Source organism: Denticeps clupeoides, chromosome 4 (genome assembly GCF_900700375.1).
Source record: "Denticeps clupeoides chromosome 4, fDenClu1.1, whole genome shotgun sequence".
NCBI classification, from domain to species: domain Eukaryota; kingdom Metazoa; phylum Chordata; class Actinopteri; order Clupeiformes; family Denticipitidae; genus Denticeps; species Denticeps clupeoides.
The window spans coordinates 23,117,714-23,135,865 of NC_041710.1; the positions used below are offsets into that span (position 1 = coordinate 23,117,714).

Below are 18,152 nucleotides of genomic sequence, written 5' to 3' on the forward strand. Positions count from 1 at the left end.
TAATACTCAAATATTCTCAGCACTGATGAAGATTTTATGTGTACAAAATGTGCATTAGCCTGAATACTAAATTAATACTAAATCAACATCCTTTATGCTTGTATAAAGGGTTGATAGACACATCAGAACTGGAATAATAAGGTTAACCCTGCATGTGAGGACAGGATCAGTCTCATAGCTTAGTGTTTCAGTTCCTGCCACATCTGCATTTGGCCCAGAGGCTGCAGACAAAATTTCCAAAATGAAGCCTGTATGAACTGACCTTCAAGTCCCTGTGGACGATCCCATTTACGTGACAGTGATGAACACTCTCCAATATCTGCTGAATGCAATGGCTAATGAGAAAGAGAAATTGTGAGGTCAGTAAAACAACTAAGCATGTAATATAATAAAAAAAAAAAAAAACACAGAGTAAAGACACAAAAGAACATCCATGATTAAAATCGTGTGTGAACAATGCGTCATGAAAACCCATTAATCATCCAACAAGCACATAGTATCCCCCTGTCTAGTTTTCTCTAGGGGGATTTTAAAGGGAGCTTGTTTTACTGGTGTAAAAAAGCCCCAGGGTCATTTATCACACTTATTAACACAAATTGAGGGACACAAATGAACACTGATAAAGTCACAGTTGACACAAATAATTGTCTGTCCTGCATTGCAAACGGACTCAGTGAGAGACCTGTGAGACAATGATGTATCTCTGCTGCAACGATCAGCAGTGAATGATTGTGTGTACGTTTGTGTGTGTTTAAGAGTGTGAGAAAAAGAGTGTGTATGTGCAGGGACTAGTTTTCTTACCTGGCATCAGCCTCACTGTAGTATTCTCTAGCTACAATATCCTCAAATAACTCCCCCCCAGTTACCCTGTGAAAAGGCAGAACAAACGCTGTGTTAAGCGGAAATACACACACTGACTCGGCTCATTGGCACACGTCTGAAAACATTCCCTCAGATCACATTTCACCCTCATGCTAGAGATTAGGCGATGGTCAGCTTTCATTTTTTATTTTTATTTTTTAAAGGGTGCCATCAGAGGCAACATTTGCACATAACGTGTTTGGAATTAGTCAGGAAGTAGGGCATCTTGTGAAACTTCTGAGATACATGTTGCCCTATCAGAGAGGATTTTCAGGGTGTGGCTACATTACGTCTTTTACGGAGGCTAGACTAGCTCGTCCAGTGGCCCTGCTTGATTTTTATTCAGGCCTTTATAGCGGGCCATGAATGTGTTTGTTTTTTTTCTGTAACTTCTGTAACTGTAACAGTGCCACAGAATGGGAAACCATGTAAAACCTTTCAAGAGATGATTTAATGAAAATCAAACACTTTAAAATGTTTTAGATGTGAATGCCCCAGAAACAAAAGAGGTCAGTAAGACACGCCAGTTCCAAAATCCTAGATTGTTACGCAACAAGCCCTGTGCCCAGTCCAGTGTACACGCTTGGTGCGCTGCCTCTTCCTCTAACCACATCTCAACAAAAGTTCTAAATCATTAGAAGAGAGGGGAAAAAGTTAAGAAAATATTCCTGCCTTAAAAGTGAACGAAGAAGGAGCAGTAGCAGCAGAGATCACAAAAATATTAATGAGACCACCAAAAAAGGTCCAAATAATGCAGTTGTAAATGGGCTTCCAATATTTAGGCATTCTTCGCACTGACCAGTGTCACATACCTTCTGTTTGGGCATCAGAGCACTACACCGAATACATTCTTTCTGTGGCACCTTTAACGCCTTTACCCAAGTGTGATTTAGATGGATGCCACAAGCAGGGGAGGCTGCATATTGTGGGTTAGTCTGAAGCTAATCTTAGAACACTGTGCTTTTCTAAGAGCTCCTGTTAGCATCATGCAGTAAAATAGGTCAGGTTTTCTTAGAGCCTCAGTTCAGGAATGAAATTGAACATAGGGATGAAAGAAGAAATGGGTGTATTGAATAGTTTAAGTGCAGAATTTAGGGACAGACATGGAGATGAAAAATATTTCCAAATCATTGGAAAATAGGAGAAAGTGATATTAGTTTCTCAGATCACTGCCAGTCCTTATTCCAATAGTAATTTAAGGTTTCAGGGTCAGAATTAGGTAATATGTCATTGTCTTCAATCCTGCCATTGGAATCTATGATATTAATATAATTGTTTCATTTTAACCTTCCAAGTTTTACCAGGGACTCTATGCAATAACACAATTAGCAACAATGACGTACAACAATTTTAGTGCAACTAAAGGTAATGCTGATAAACCACAATGTATAAATCATCTTAACAACAATTTCATATTTTATCCGTGGTTCACAGTTATGAAATAAATGTAACTCATTACTGTACTTAAGTATTTTTTTATATTTAAAATATATATTGTATATAATATATATGTAGAAATCACTGTCTAATCTAAGCAAACAATTTAATTCTGATGGAAAGTTCTGATGGCTAGTTTCTCAATAAAGTTAGCTAGACAGGTTGGGAATACGCCGCTAACCATAATGGCAGCAGCAGGCTAAAGCAATAAATGTGATAAAAGTGCTAACAATAAAAGTGGTGAAAAGCGATAAAAAAGTCTGTAATTGTACCCAGCTACATTCTCAGACAATTAAGACCAATCCCATGTGAGTCGGTGCTCAGCAGCACTAAAACGTGGCCATGAGTGAAAGCAGCAGCCGTCTCACAAACAATTTCTCTCATCACATGATCTGTTCCTGAAGTGGAGAAAAGGTGCATTTTCAAAGATGCCTATAATTTCAGTTCGATTTTTAAACCAAACTTAACATGTAGACAAATGATCAGTTAGTCAGGAGTTTCAGTGAGGCACGTAGTGTACGTGTGCTGCATTAACAGGTCAAAATAGATTTAGGCGATAGTGTTTACAGTTTACTCAAATGCGCCGACCACATACTGTTAAAAAAATTTGACATCCTACATCTGAATAAATGAAATATTCTTATTAACTTTGTTCTTTACGTAGTTGAAAGTGAAGTGATTGTCATTGTGACAAACCAAAATGTGTCCTCTGCTTTAGGGTGGTAGTAGCCTAGTGGGTAACACAATCGCCTATGAACCAGAAGACCCGGGTTCGAGTCCCACGTACTACCATTGTGTCCCTGAGCAAGACACTTAACCCTAAGTTGCTCCAGGGAGACTGTCCCTGTAACTACTGATTGTAAGTCGCTCTGGATAAGGGCGTCTGATAAATGCTGTAAATGTAAATGCTTTTAACCATCACCCTCGGTGAGCAGTGGGCAGCCATGACAGGCGCCCGGGGAGCAGTGTGTGGGGACAGTGATTTGCTCAGTGGCACCTCAGTGGCACCTTGGTGGATCGGGATTCATACCGGCAACTTTCTGAAAAACATACTACAGGTTGATCCAACTTTGATGTATTGTCCTTAAAACTAATTGAAAATGAGGCTCAGTAGTGTGTGTGGCCTCCACATGCCTGGGCATGCTCCTGATGCTCTTGATGAGGTGGCAGATGGTGTCCTGAGGAGCATCCTCCCAGACTTGGACTAAAACAAACACAAACTCCTGGACAGTCAGTGGTGCAAAATGGCAATGGAGCAAGACATGATGTCCCAGATGTGCTCAATTGGATTCAGGTGGGCGGGCCAGTCCATAGCATCTCCATGCTGTTGTAAATGTAATTGTAAATGTTGTAAATGTAAATATGTGATCATTTACTTATCATTGGCATTCCATTAAAAATTGATGTCAGAAGTGACAAAATCCTTTGACCTAAAATGGATACATTTATTGCTTTTATATAGGTCTTGGTCCCCTAATACTATATCTTAACTCTTTTTCCAAAATGTAGCTTTGGTGAAGATTTACAGCCACTTTAAGCCAGTCCCACAATGAGCTTTCCCCAGGATGCACCATTTCACCAATAGCTTTAAATGCTAATGAGGATGAGAGAGGCGGGACAAGCAGGAGAGCAGCCTATAGAAGTTGTGGGAGCATTCATGGAAATGACGTCATCAACACCATACAGGACAAATTCCTGATCCAGCCATCTGAGCTGCTGCTCTCTGAATTCTCTGAAAGTAGAATGACAAAAATCACTCTTTATGATATCTATCACCATTTCTAGCCACTGCGTATTAATATTAAATAATCTCACAATGTGAAATTTTCATGTCAGGGGACCTTTAACTACATCTGAAGGCAAATACTTTTGTATTTTTATTCAAGTGGAAATTTAAATGGAGTAAACTTTTACCTTGGGTATCTCTACTTTAACTCAAGTACATGGTTTGTGTACTTAATCCACCACTGTACTTTACAGATATTCAGCTTTCAATATTTGGAATAGGCACCAAAGGTAGTGGTTGGTCTAGTGGGTAAGGAAACCACTGAGCAAAGCACCGTCTCCACACACTGCTGTCTGTCATGGCTGCCCACTGCTCACCAAGGGTGATGGTTAAAAGCAGAGAAAAAATTTTGTTGTGTTCACTGTGTGCTGTGCTGTAGGGTTTCACAATGAAAATCACTACATTTTCACATTAAGGAGAAAGGAACCATTTTACTCACAGATCAAATACCAGGTAATGAAACCCTTCCTCAGATATGCTGTCATGGAGCCTCACTGTAAACAAACAATAAATTATTGTAAATGTATTTTTCAGTATCATAAATATCCTAAATAAGAGTCATCATAATGGATCAGAAACTATAATGCTTATAAATGATGTACTTCCCTCCCAAAAAGGACACTTGTGCTTGATACTGCGTGTACAAAACGGGCACAAAGATTACTTACCAATGTTGGGATGTTTCAAGAGACGGCAGATCCTGGCCTCTCGCTCCAGTTTCTGATGATCTGTTTGAGAAAAAAAGACCGGAAATTCACCACAAGAGGGCACCACCTCCAGAAATGTGAATTCAAAGCAGCTGGCAGTAGCTAATAGCTATAAAAACATAACTAAATAAAATAAAACTGTACATACAATTGCAGTATTAAAACTCCACCTGCCCAACAATTCAGTTAAAATACAATAATTATCAAATGTTTTTTAATGTTTGAAGTCCATAAGATGAAATGTGAACAACATTAATTGAAATTTACAATGTGGGTCATTGAAAAGCACCCCGTCCAGCAGATCAGAGAACTGGAAGATCAGTGGACTGAGAGCTCTGAGGACTTGGATTCTAAATACAATCTCACACTCTATGTTTGTAATACCTGACAGACTTAGAATCAGTGACATTACAAGTGTATACCTAATCGTATGGTTTAATTGGAGAAAATACAGTAAAGTTGACCTTAATGATCTCGCTTGTTCACTCCATGGCATTAAGATGTGGATTTACCACGGACGCGCTCTTTGTCATTGATTAACTGGCCTTGCTGTTCAAACAAGAAAGTGTGCCAAATTAATATGATTCAGAATTGAGGCGACCCATTTCAGCACTGCCTCAGGACACACACAGAGCAGATTCTTAAAAATAAAATAGGACGTCTATTTTTCGTCCTTGTCTCTGTCCCTTTTTTGTTTTTTAATCTTTTTTATAAATTCTCCTGTAAATGTTAGACAATACTGTAAACAACTGTCAAGACAATATAACACAGGAAGAGTTCATACATATCTTGTGCATGAGTGTGTAATATCATCTTGACAGTAATACTAATGAAAATATAGGTTGCATTATCCTAAGTTCAGTGGTCCAAGACAGATTGCATCTGTCTCTACCTCTTCCCAAAAACATCTCTTTTTACTTTTCACACACACACACACACACACACACACACACACACACACACCACTACCACCCACACACACACCCCCAACCCCCACATGCTTTTGCTTTCCTCCACAGGTAGCCCACCTACCAGCAGGCCGGACATCTGTTGTCTAGCAACTCCTCCACCAATCACAGGCCTAGCCCTCTCTACAGCTCTCCTCTCTGCAGTGGAACTATCCTTGCATGCAAATGGCAGACCCCAGGAGCCTCTGCAAACATCTCAACGCCACCGAAAACTTCAGGACGCACCTCTGCTAATGCACAAATGCAATCACCTAATATTACGTAACCCATAGGTCTGATGACCTTGAAGCCATCTTATGGCACAGAGAACACAGTAAGAGTACTTACTGCATTAGAACACTGAGTGCGGCAGAGTGGTATCACTATTAGAACCAGCACTGTGGATTCAAGAGCGACTGAGCAAACCAAAGTGAACTTGCGATGCTCTGATAATATGTTGTTCTGTTTATAGTCTAGTGGAATTTCAAATATATCATGCATTTTTCTATTGAAAGGGAAAGGGTACAGAGGAAATCCTTGGAAATCTAGTCTAGTGCAAAAATAGAATGCTGCTCTCACTGTCTAGGTCATGTGCACAGCAGACCTGCTCCACAAACGCGAAACTCCAGGATTAATTATCGACTAGACTGACAATCCTGTCAGAAAAGCTGTATTTAAACCAGGCAGTGAGAAGAGCCCCAGGAGTCTTATATAGAAAATTATGTAGATGTATTGATAGAAACAGCATTTAAAAATATCCTGATATAAATCATAGGTATTATATCATAGGTCACTTGCACCTATTTAGTGTTCTCACTAAAGATGACTTCACCCGGCATTTCACACAAATTTCATTTTGCAATAAATAAAAAAATTATGTATGGTCATATGATTTTTAAGACAGTTATTCTTGATAATTAGGGCTAGCTTTCAAAAATAGATAATTAATTTGATTCCCTGTTAACTGTACATTAGCTATACTGCATTAAACAAGAATTCTGTTGAACCACTATGTACCACAGTCTGAGAAGCAAGATGCTACGCCACATTTTCCAGCTTTAAAGTATTACTCAGGTACCTCACAAACATATCAAGAACAATTCTTTATGACACTGCTGCTAACCATTCCCAGTGTGTGTAGTACACCTGGAGTGTGTGTGTGTGTGTGTGTGTGTGTGTATATTTAGTTCCCAGAGAGATTAATCATACACACACACACACACACACACACACACACACACACACACACACACACACACAAGGTTTTAAAATCATTAATTCCCTGTGGCCCATGACTGAGATTTGGCCATTTCAGTATTTTTGCCCTCATGCATCCTTATTTCCTGTTCAGACTTTGCTTCAGTGCACAGGATCTTAACAAGATACCCTGGCCCTTTCCAATCAATAGCTTCCAGCCTTTCAACGAAATCTAAATATAAACCTAATTGGACAACATTGTGAAATAGTATCCATATAGGTCATACATTAGCAGCTCAATATACAACTTTACATTATATTTAAATATGTCTTCTTTCAGAATGAAATGGACTGTACAAGGTACCATCATGTGAATTATCCAGGGGTGAGAAGATCACAGTCTCCTTCAGATTAATGTTATATTTCCATCTAATCACCCCAGAATACCCTCCACTACCTCCAAATGGCACTGAAATCCGAGGAAGAATGTCAAAGGGTTTACAACTAATTCAATTACATTCTTGTGCGCACAATGTAGGGTTTGTTATGTTCAGCTAAATCTTACAGCTGTTACTCTAATTCAGATTGGTATAATGGTCTCTAGGCAGTGTGTAGATTATCATTAGCCCAGGACTGGCAATGGTTTGGGTGCAGGATTTACAATTTCCAGAGTCTAGACTTGACTGGGATTATAATAGTATTGTCACTAAACAATTCTTTACTCTTACATCTTTTCACCTGGGTCAGTACTAGGGCTGTGAAAAACGATTATAAATCTAGCATTTATTTTTAAGATGCATGTTACTCTAACAATTCGTTTTTCCCAATTGGATTCAGTTAAATTCTCGATTATTTCCAAATTAATGGACTATTATAGCAAATTATACATTCTAATTTACATATCTGAATGAACAAACATTAATTGTTTATTGTTCTTAAATTACAATTAAATTACAAAAATTTATGTGAAAAATGAGTGAAATAAGTGCAAAATAATGTCAGCGGTAGCATTTAATAAAAAACTGAATGCTACTCATAGCTCTCAATTGAAAGAATTAATGACTTAAATACAGAAAGTGTTTTATTGCTTTTATTAAACTAAATCTGGCAGCCCACCATGGTGTCCTTCCTAAACAGACATTTTTCAGGGTATAAGTCACAAAGGCATGGGATTTCATTTATCAACTGATCTGATCCAATGAGGGAGTAGGTGTTTTGATCACAAAGACCAAACAAATATATATTTTTTGTAAAGATTTTAGGAAGGTGACTATATATAGTCATACAATATATTACACAGAGAACCAACAGTTCTTTTGGGTGGCAATAGCAAAAAAAAAAAAAAAAAGTTTTTTTTTTGCATGCGGTTGTGTATTGCCCATTTGTTGAGTAAGGGCACCCTCCATTTGCTTGAAGCAGAGTGAGGTCAGGGGTCAGTGGCTGGGGATTTTTTTTTTAGCAGCATCTGATAACCAGCTCAGGAGGAGGGGGGGTGCTCGGCAAGGTAACCAACAACTGCAACATCAGTCACATTATTTACACGTCTTTGGCATCCTACACCCTGTTCACTGGCATTACGGAAATCGGAAATACCTTTGCTAAGGTGTCCAACTTTGGAATAAATTATTTGTACATTGAAGTACACCCACATCTTTGATGAACTTTGAATGCATTGTAGAAACTCAGTCACTCCATTGCTGCTACTCACTTGCACCATCATCTTTGTTTTGGATCCAACACATTGGCACGCATATTTTGTGTCAATGTATCACCCCAGTTCTAGTCAATAGCAATTGTGTGATTGCCTTTTAGCACTATTTCTTGCCCTGTTGTACCAACTACTGGATATTACATGAAACAGCAGCTGGGTGGGCTAATGGTACACCAGAATTAGCCAACACAACATTAACAAACAACAATTAAACATCAATCACTTGCGAATGGGCTACTGACAAACAGTAAAGCAAATATCTGCTTTCAGGGCATCCCTAGGGCTCAACATGGTCAATAGTGATGACATGTCAATATATCTTTTCAATACTTTTTAACAGAATGGAAGAGACTCAAAATTAGATGAAGGTTTGTATTTATCGAAAATCATAGTAATACATTTTATCAGTTTAATTATAGTTTTTAGGGAGGTAGTACTAAATACACATAACTTCTCCATTACAAAAAAACTAAAGCTCAACTAAGCACCAGTTTAAAACTTGAAGCACAATGTTAATTTCACTCTCTCTGGATTATATACATGGGTGCATGGCCAACAAAGGAATTATTACATCATTTAAAATGTCTAACATGTTCCAGTCAGGTCTGGGTGTCTCTACATATCTATTTATAATTTGTTTTGTCAGGTTAAAATGAGAATGTACCATATCCTTTTCTGGTGGGGTCAGTAATTCAGGCCCATGTCACATTCAGGTAAATGCTAATATAATTAGAGCTTTCTCTTCAAATCTTGGATTGAAGGGAGGAACCACTGCTTTCACAATGACCCATTACCTGTAAGGTACTTGGTCAACCAGAAGTACAGAGGGTTAAACTACCTGGGACAAATGAAAAAAGGACTGAATGTGTATTTTAGTTTCAGATATGATCAAATGTGATTTTTCTAAATATGATGGTGGAGATAAGGATTCAGAATAATTTTCTTAAAAGCCACTATGGACTAGTAATCTACAATTCATCTGAAAGTTCAAGAATCATCGCAGCTCAGCGAGGGAACTAGTACACCGTACACAAGTAAACCAGTAAAACTGGAAGAGACAATAAGCCCCCGGTGTCTGAGTAAGGGTAAGCAAACCCTCGAGGTGGACCATCGGGGAGCCAAAAAGGATACCCAAGCGGGTTGAGCCATGAGACTTTTATTAAGACTCCGCATGCTGGCCTTCTTCCTATTGCCAGGTCACACAGAGAGAGAGAGAGAGAGAGAGAGAGAGAGAGAGAGGGTAGGAGAGAGAAACAGTGAGAGAGTGTCTCTAATTAAAAGTGCCCCAGCTTTCTCCTCAGAATTCCATGGCCTATTTAGTCAAACTGAGGATTTTTTTTCCCCCCCGAAGTAGCACAGCACAATCTGTACTGTATCTTGGTACTTGCTTACTCTTGCAAAAAGAACAATCCATCATGCAAAGAATATAGGAAAGTGACTTTACAAGACCATATAAAGAAAACTGCTTTTTTAAACTAGTATTGATGTGCTCATTGGTTAAAGGTGTTGGGAAACAACAAATTATAGTTTTAGCTTTATAGTGACCAGTCTGTCGCATGACATCCCTATTCTCTCTCTCTCTCTTTCGCTCTCTCTTCCTATCTGTGCATGTGGTTCCAGGTCAAGGGGAGGAAGGGGTCACACACTTTGCATTCACACGCATTTGCACTCACTTACTACTGAATGTTCATTCAGTGGTACAGCTCCCAAGGACAAAGCATGCATATCTTAAATTATCCAGCTTCCAACATTGGCTAAAAGAGGTAAGTACTTTTCAGCACAACTTCACGGAGCTAAATTTTAATCATAAAATGGCAACATCAAAAGTGCATTTACCCAAGAAATGTACCCATTGTACTATAACTAATCAGTACCACAATGTGCCAAATATAAGACGTTTTTTTTTTTCTCACAGCCTAAATAATGGTGTCATGTTGCAATTCAGGATTATAACACACTAGGGCTGGGCGATACGGCCTAAAAATAATATTGCAATAATTTAAGATATATCACAATACATAATATATTTTGCAATACCTAGAAATGTCCTCCAAAAGTGCTAAATCCAGCACTTTATTGCATAAAATAACACAAATATAATGTATTTAAGGCCAGTCTTCTGCCTCCATCCTCAATTCTCTGTTGACTTGTTTCTCTCCACTGTTAAGCAGGTTGGAGACCGAACATGACAAGCGCTGGAACTGCACTCAGAAACCCATTGTTTTCTATTGGCATACACGCTTGAAGAGCGCTCTTTGACTACGCCCAGTACAGCGGCCAGCTGCGCAGCAAGTGGTGCTCTGTGAGCCTCTGCAGACACTACAGTCAAAGAGCTCCGCGTATTGTGATGCTCTGAAACCAAGATGGAGGAAAGGTTTATTATAGCAGTGATTATGATAAATTTTAACAAATTACAATTATAAATCAATTACTTCAACGATATCAACTACATAATGCAACACCGCAAGAAATGGGCAGGGCAGCAAGCTGTCTGTGAAGTACACGCTGTCTGTTTACCACTAATAATGTTTATACTTGATGGTCATTTACTATATTACATGTGGAACAAGCTGCAATACATTGAGTATATTCAATATATCACTCACCCCTATAACACAAAAAAAAAAAAAAAAAAACATAAAATGCAAAATGGTGGATGGTCGAAACTATGAGATTTTGTTTTTTTTTAATTGGTCTTGAAGAGGGAGCATCTTGTTTTCGCACAGATAGGTTACACAACATGTAATTATTATTGCAATCGGGATGTTGGTCATTTTAAGCAATTACAATATTATATTCCTATACTAGTACATCTGTGTACTCCTGCAATATATTAATTGCTATGGAGACTGGAAAGGATTGTGAAAATCAGGCAAATGCATAACCCCTGCTATATATCCAGCTATAGATTTTTCCTCTGGTTTGGACAAATAGGAATATATTGTAACATTGCTGAATGCGTCATTCTGCATCAAACAAGCATATCTGCTGTTTCAGTTCTTGATTTGCATTTACTGATTGTGACCCTGTGCCTGAACACCACAGCTTCACAGCAGACTCCCTTCCAGCCAGCTTCAGGTCTGTGTCTGCAGGAGGTTGTAACAACTAACAAAAGCAGTAGTGTGTCTGTGTAAGTGTTTGTGTGAGTTTATGTGTTGCACTGACACTGGGTTAGAGGCAGGGTGTGTCTACACAGAGATGCAATTCCACGGCTTATCGCAGAAAAGAGGTTAAGACCATCTCTGACGCAAAAGCTTCCGGCATGGTAAACCTCTGCACCAATACAGAGCATGAAAAATAAAAAAAAAATAAAAAAAGAGACTGACGGAGGGAGAGCAAGAGGATGAGCAAGAGAGACTAAGAGAGAAAAGTCATGCACGTGCACCGATAGAAAAGAGACCAATATCCCATCACACTGTATTTTTGGAAAAAGCCATCCCAGCATGCAATTCTGCTGTGATACTGATCCCCCCGACTTGGGTATTAATTTCAATACAAGCAGCCAGAAAGAGAAGTATGAGAGAGGGCGCACAGATAAAGGCAGGAAAATGATGAGGAGTGTAAGATACACTATGCATCACAGACCAGAAAAAGGCCAACAGTGAATAAATAAGAAGAGAGGATGAATCTAGAAGGGGGATTAGTATGCAGGAGAACAGATAAAAAATGGAATCTTAGAATAGACAGCATTCGAAAAAATGTTCCTGTCTACTGTGATGTTTAGCCAAGGCCAACCTGAAAGGTTCCCCAACTCATACAATCTAGCTGAATATAACACCGTTCAACCCCAAAGGGCAGAGGATGAGAGAGATTCTGGGGGCCGAAAGAGTCCAGATGAGGAGGACACGACTGGCTCTCAAGAGAGAGCAATCTGAAATTCAGAGGATGCAATTGGTCGGAAAGATGTTAGAGCTCTGACTCAGAGGACATGATTGGTCCTCGGGAGAGGGCAGGCTGTGAGGCTGAATTTTCCACTCCCTCCTGTGCAGGCCTTCAGGCAAACAGGCCAATGGCAACAATTACAGTGAAGGATGTGAAAGAACTGGGTCACCTCTCCCCCGACTTAACCCTACAGAGAATAAGACCAGCCAAAGTCCTAGAATCAATATCAACACATGCACGCGCACACACACACGCCATTTAAAAATGTTCAGTGATCTCAGTGTTTCTGATTGATTAATATATGACATGAGCCACAGCAAAAAGGATAGTCGTACCTCGGGCAGACAGCTTCTTTGTGTTGATGATCTTGGCAGCATATTCTTGACCTGACGAGATCTTTACACATCGCCTCACCACCGAAAATGCTCCTCTATTAAAAAAAAAAAAAAAAAGTCAAAGATAATGTTTTTAAAGAAAGAAAATGCAGAGATCCCAGTGTTTTACACTAGCCAAGCCCAGCATATGACCCATCTTATCTGTGCCATGACAACGAGAAAGTGTTTCCATGACGATAGACAATAGTCCAGTGCAAAAATGTAGGCTTTTTTTTTTATTTTTTTTTAAACGTGCCGTCAGCAGCATCTAAATTTAACCATGTGCAGTGAAGACTGGGTTTGTCAGATTGAGCTGCATCACCTCAAATGCCCCCATTTACATGCACTTTTGTTATATTATCATTTCTTAAATTAGATTAATGCTACAAGATCCCAGGTTTAAATTGTTTCAGTATTAAACACAGGGTGCTTCCGACTAAATAGTAAGTCAGAAAGTAAAGGTAAAAACAACCCACAAAAAAGGAACTGTAACAAAACAAGAGCGTTTGAATTGTTAACACGCCCACCAAAATAGATGCATGCGTGACGTTAAGGCTCTGTGACAGTGTACATGATGAAGAGCTGAGCAGCCACTGTGGTTATGTTGTCTTTGAGGCTCGAGGCATCCCCCGGTCTGGATCAGCTTGGGGAGGTGGGGGCAGGGGGACTGATGCAGATGGGGACTGTAGAAGTCACATTATCCACCCGCCTCCCTCTCAACCCCCAACCCTGACATGCGGAATCCCCAACCCGATAATTAACCAAGCCCAGGATGACTGCAAAGGAATGTGGTTGCGCTGAGGCTGCTGTCGCATTACTATGTGTATTTTTGTCTCCAGAGGGGACAATTCCAGGCATGTAGACAGGTCTGTGCCCATCGCAAGAGCAACCACCATTTTACATACAGATTCATGAAATCACAGAGAAAGCACTGTGTTCCAGGATGCAAACGGATAAAATCAAGGTTAAAGAAGATCTGGCGAGTAACCTCTGCAAGACAGCATTGGCATTGAAACAACGAATTAATTATATATATATATGTCACTACTATTTCATTTTATGAGATGTTTAAGACCTAACATGGGCAAACATCACACACATCGAAGCCCCCATCATGACAGATTCAAACGGGTTGCCAGGTCATGGTTCTTTACACGACAACCACGGACCACACATGCAAAGAGCAACGATGCAAAATTCACAATTATTCACTATACAGACGACACATTTTTTTTTCGGTTTTTATAACGTGCAAAATGCAAATGCGAAATGCATCGGTTTCATTTGTTCTAGCTCAACACCGACGTGTTTTCTTACGATCCAGACCGTACCTGCAATGTAAGGGCCACCGTCGGGTACCGTGAATTTCGCCCATGATCTATTTTGTAAAAGTCAACCCCCTACGAAAGGTGTCCTGTTCATTTATCCTTCAATATTGTTTCGGGAAAGAGCAAATTATCTGCGTAATTACCGAGAACCTGGCAACCCTGGGAATAACGCATGTAAGATCCATGCAGCGTCTCGGCGATACGCTCAGCAAAGCAACGCTGCCACATTACATAACAAGCTCAGAATGGCATTCATCCTCAACACCAAAATTCTTACTTTCCCAGCTCCTCGTAAAGCTGATACTCATCGGTGAACCTCGTGCAAATCGTCAGAGCCATTCTGTCAGTCGCAGGCTGTGCAGAGACGCGTCGCTCGGCGCAAAAACGACAAAGGCGAACGACGGCGGGACAGCTTGAAGGGGCGAAATAAAAAATAAAAAAAGGGGGCGAGGACAGCAACGCTCGTTCCTGCGGCGGGGAGGGTCGACAGAAACGCGGCTTCACATGCGACGGCGCTGGCTACTCATTGTGCGCGCGCGTATCCATTTCCATCCAGCGTTTCCTGCCGAGCCGGAGCGCCGCTGCGCCTCAAGTTCAGACTCCGCCGCCCCGCCCCCTCCCGCATACGCCCCGCCCTCCTGCTGGAACTGGGGCCTGTGCTGTGATGATGATCATGACATTCGTCTGATTATTGTCATTATTACTGAGCAGTACTGGCAGGCTGCGGCAGGAGAGGTGCGGGATGGAGAGATTCAGAAGGCATTTCCTTCCAGACGCTGTCAACAGCAGACCACACATACGCAGACTAACAAACACACACATCCAAAACTCCATTTCCGTTTTCTCATGTGCAATATGTGTGTATACAGTACAGGCCAAAAGTTTGACACAACATCTTTATTTTCATGACCATTTACTTTGGTAGATTCTCACTGAAGGCATCAAAACTATGAATGAACACATGTGGAGTTATGTACTTAACAAAAAGTGGAGACCTGACCTCCACAGTCACCGGACCTGAACCCAATCGAGATGGTTTGGGGTGAGCTGGACCGCAGAGTGAAGGCAAAGGGGCCAACAAGTGCTAAACACCTCTGGGAACTCCTTCAAGACTGTTGGAAAACCATCTCAGGTGACGACCTCTTGAAGCTCATCGAGAGAATGCCAAGAGTGTGTAAAGCAGTAATCAGAGCAAAGGGCAGTGGCTATTTAGAAGAAACTAGAATATAAAACATGTTTTCAGTTATTTCACCTTTTTTTGTTAAGTACATAACTCCACATGTGTTCATTCATAGTTTTGATGCCTTCAGTGAGAATCTATCAACCTTAATGGTCATGAAAATAAAGAAAACACATTGAATGAGAAGGTTTGTCCAAACCTTTGGCCTGTACTGTATATCCTCTCTGTGTAGATATTACGTATGTACAGAGGCAAGGGTGGCCTAGCGGGTAAGAAAACGTTGAAGGTTGCCGGCTCGAATCCCAGACCGTCAAGGTGCCACTGAGCAAAGCACCGTCCCCACACACTGCTCACCAAGGGTAATGGGGTAAAAACAGAGGACACATTTCACTGTGTCACCATGTGATGTGTTGCTGTGTTTTTTGCTATACAGGTATTTTTTAACCACACCCACTGTTTTCAGACTATTTATTTGTATATTTGTTTTTTTGTATTATACAGTCTTCACAAAGTGAAGTGATTTTCCTTGTGAAACACAACACATGGTGCACACTACAAAATGTGTTGTGTGGCGGTTTGGGATTCGACGCCACAACCTTCTTATTATGGGTCCGCTTCCTTATCCGCTATGCCACCACTGCCCATCTAATGAATCTAATAAAGAATCATCTCATCTTATCTTATATGTCTTTCTTGGCATGTGGAAAAATAGTAGCAAGAGCCTCTAGTTAATGAGATTGCAGTGGAAGAGGCAGAGTGAGTTTGATACCCTGCAGGGAAAAGATGTCTCTGAAGCAGGTGCAATGGGAGCTGATGTTCTGTTTGGAATCAGTGTAATAGGATCAATGTCATACTGTGTTATTAGAATCATTTCATGTTGTAGCACTATAACAACCTATGTCAGACCCAACCTTTGTATGCTGGTCAGACTGTTACCACTCTGGATAATGGCATCTGCCAAATGCCACCAACGTACAAATATAAATAATTAAATTAATGCACACTGTGTGAGATTTTGAACAAATTAAGCAAAAAAGGGGACAGTATTTGCAAAGAAGACAGGCAACTTCTGTAGTAAGAATTATGAAAGAAGTGAAAGTGAAGTGATTGTAAAACACTGTAGCACAGCACACGGTGACACAAAGAAATGTGCCCTCAGCATTTAACCATCACTCTTGGTGGCAGTGGCACTTTAGTGGCACGTTGGTGGATCAGGATTCGAACCTGCAACTTTCTGATTATGGGGTCGTTTCCTTAACCGCTAGGCCACCACTGCCCCATAAGCACGGATGGATAAGCGCTTGGAAGGAAAGCCCTGTCCTCCCACTCTAAATAAAGAGCTCACTCCTGGTAAATAATGGATCACATTTCTTTTAAATATCACAGAAAAAAACATTATCCGACTTAAACTCCAAGACAAGACTACAATAATTTACTTACATTTACTGCATTTATCAGACGCCCTTATCCAGAGCGACTTACAATCAGTAGTTACAGGGACAGTCCCCCCCGGAGCACTCTAGGGTTAAGCGTCTTGCTCAGGGACACAATGGTAGTAAGTGGGGTTTGCATTTTCATTAGCATTTTGTTGTTATTATGCACCAATGGTATTTAATGGTATATAATGGAGTTTGTGAGAGCTGCATCAGAGAACAGGGCATTCTGCAGACACACTCAGGGTCATGTGCCATAAGGATGAGGATTGGCTTATTACCCCGGAGGAAGAGATGCTGCAGGAGAACCTCCACGTCCAGTGGAGAGGTCAAAGTGAAACAGTATACCCTCCAACAGGTTTTCCCTCAGTGATGTCAAATTGGTTGAGGATAACGAATCATGTCTGGGCAATCACACAAGCATAGGAAGAGCTTTGTTGCAGACTCTAGTATAACTTAAATTCTACATCAGAGCACTACCGGAGATTCTGTGGTTTCTGCTTAAAATATTACACAATATTAAACTGTCAAAATGAACCAGAGTTATCACATTTGTACATAATTTGTGCCCCAATAGAAGTATATATGTATTAGAGGAGAAAGCTACAGACATGGTTTCCACTCTTCTTGGAAGATGTAGCACAAGATGTTGGAGGGTTTCTGTGGGAATCTGTGCCTATTCATTATGTAGAGCACTTATGAGGTCAAGCATTGATGTTGCACGAGAAGGCCTGGCTCGCAATTAAACATCCCAATGGTGTTTAAAAGGTTTCTTCTTGTCAATGATCCCACTTACAGTTGAACATGGAATATCCAGCAGGGATGGGGTCTGCCTTTGGCAAAAACGTGTTAGAGAGTGAGACAATGAAAAACATAAATGGAGATAATTGCAATTCCTTTTTTGTAAAAGGCAAGTTGTTTGGCAAAATCTCCTCCCCCTAGTCTATAGCCTCAAGATAAACAAGATCACAAGCATAAGTCATTGCATATAAGTTAATAGCACAGTTAATGACAGAGCTTGTTGTTAACTTGCTACCCCTGCTCTGGATAGCCTTTTTAGACTGTCTTAATCTTCATGTCTGAAACCATACCTCTTTAGCCAGGGCTGTAATTAAGGGGCGGGCTTGTCTTGCCATAGACTGCTGTTAAATTGTCTGAGATTGTGTGATGGTCTGAGCAGTTTTACATTTGCATTTGAGCCGGTTATCAGGTGCCCTGATCCAGAGTGACTTACAATCAGTTGTTACAGGGACAGTCCCACTCCACAGGGACATAATGGTAGTTAGTGGGGTTTGAACCTTTGACTTTG

At 40.4% G+C, this 18,152-nt stretch overlaps 1 protein-coding gene across 12 annotated transcripts in view; it reads right to left on the reverse strand.

Annotated features, from left to right (window-relative positions):
* Positions 1-14,828, reverse strand: part of camk2d2 (calcium/calmodulin-dependent protein kinase (CaM kinase) II delta 2) — a 29,093-nt gene extending 14,265 nt beyond the window's left edge. For all 12 annotated transcript variants that reach the window (XM_028975477.1, XM_028975468.1, XM_028975473.1 and 9 more), the window contains exons 1-6: positions 14,508-14,828; positions 12,864-12,958; positions 4,753-4,812; positions 4,524-4,578; positions 802-867; positions 263-335 (exon numbers count right to left, since the gene is read on the reverse strand). In XM_028975477.1, the coding sequence (XP_028831310.1) occupies positions 263-335; positions 802-867; positions 4,524-4,578; positions 4,753-4,812; positions 12,864-12,958; positions 14,508-14,569 (411 nt within the window). In that variant the 5' untranslated portion in view covers positions 14,570-14,828. The remainder of the gene's footprint in view (positions 1-262; positions 336-801; positions 868-4,523; positions 4,579-4,752; positions 4,813-12,863; positions 12,959-14,507) is intronic.
* Between the last annotated feature and the right edge of the window lie 3,324 nt (positions 14,829-18,152).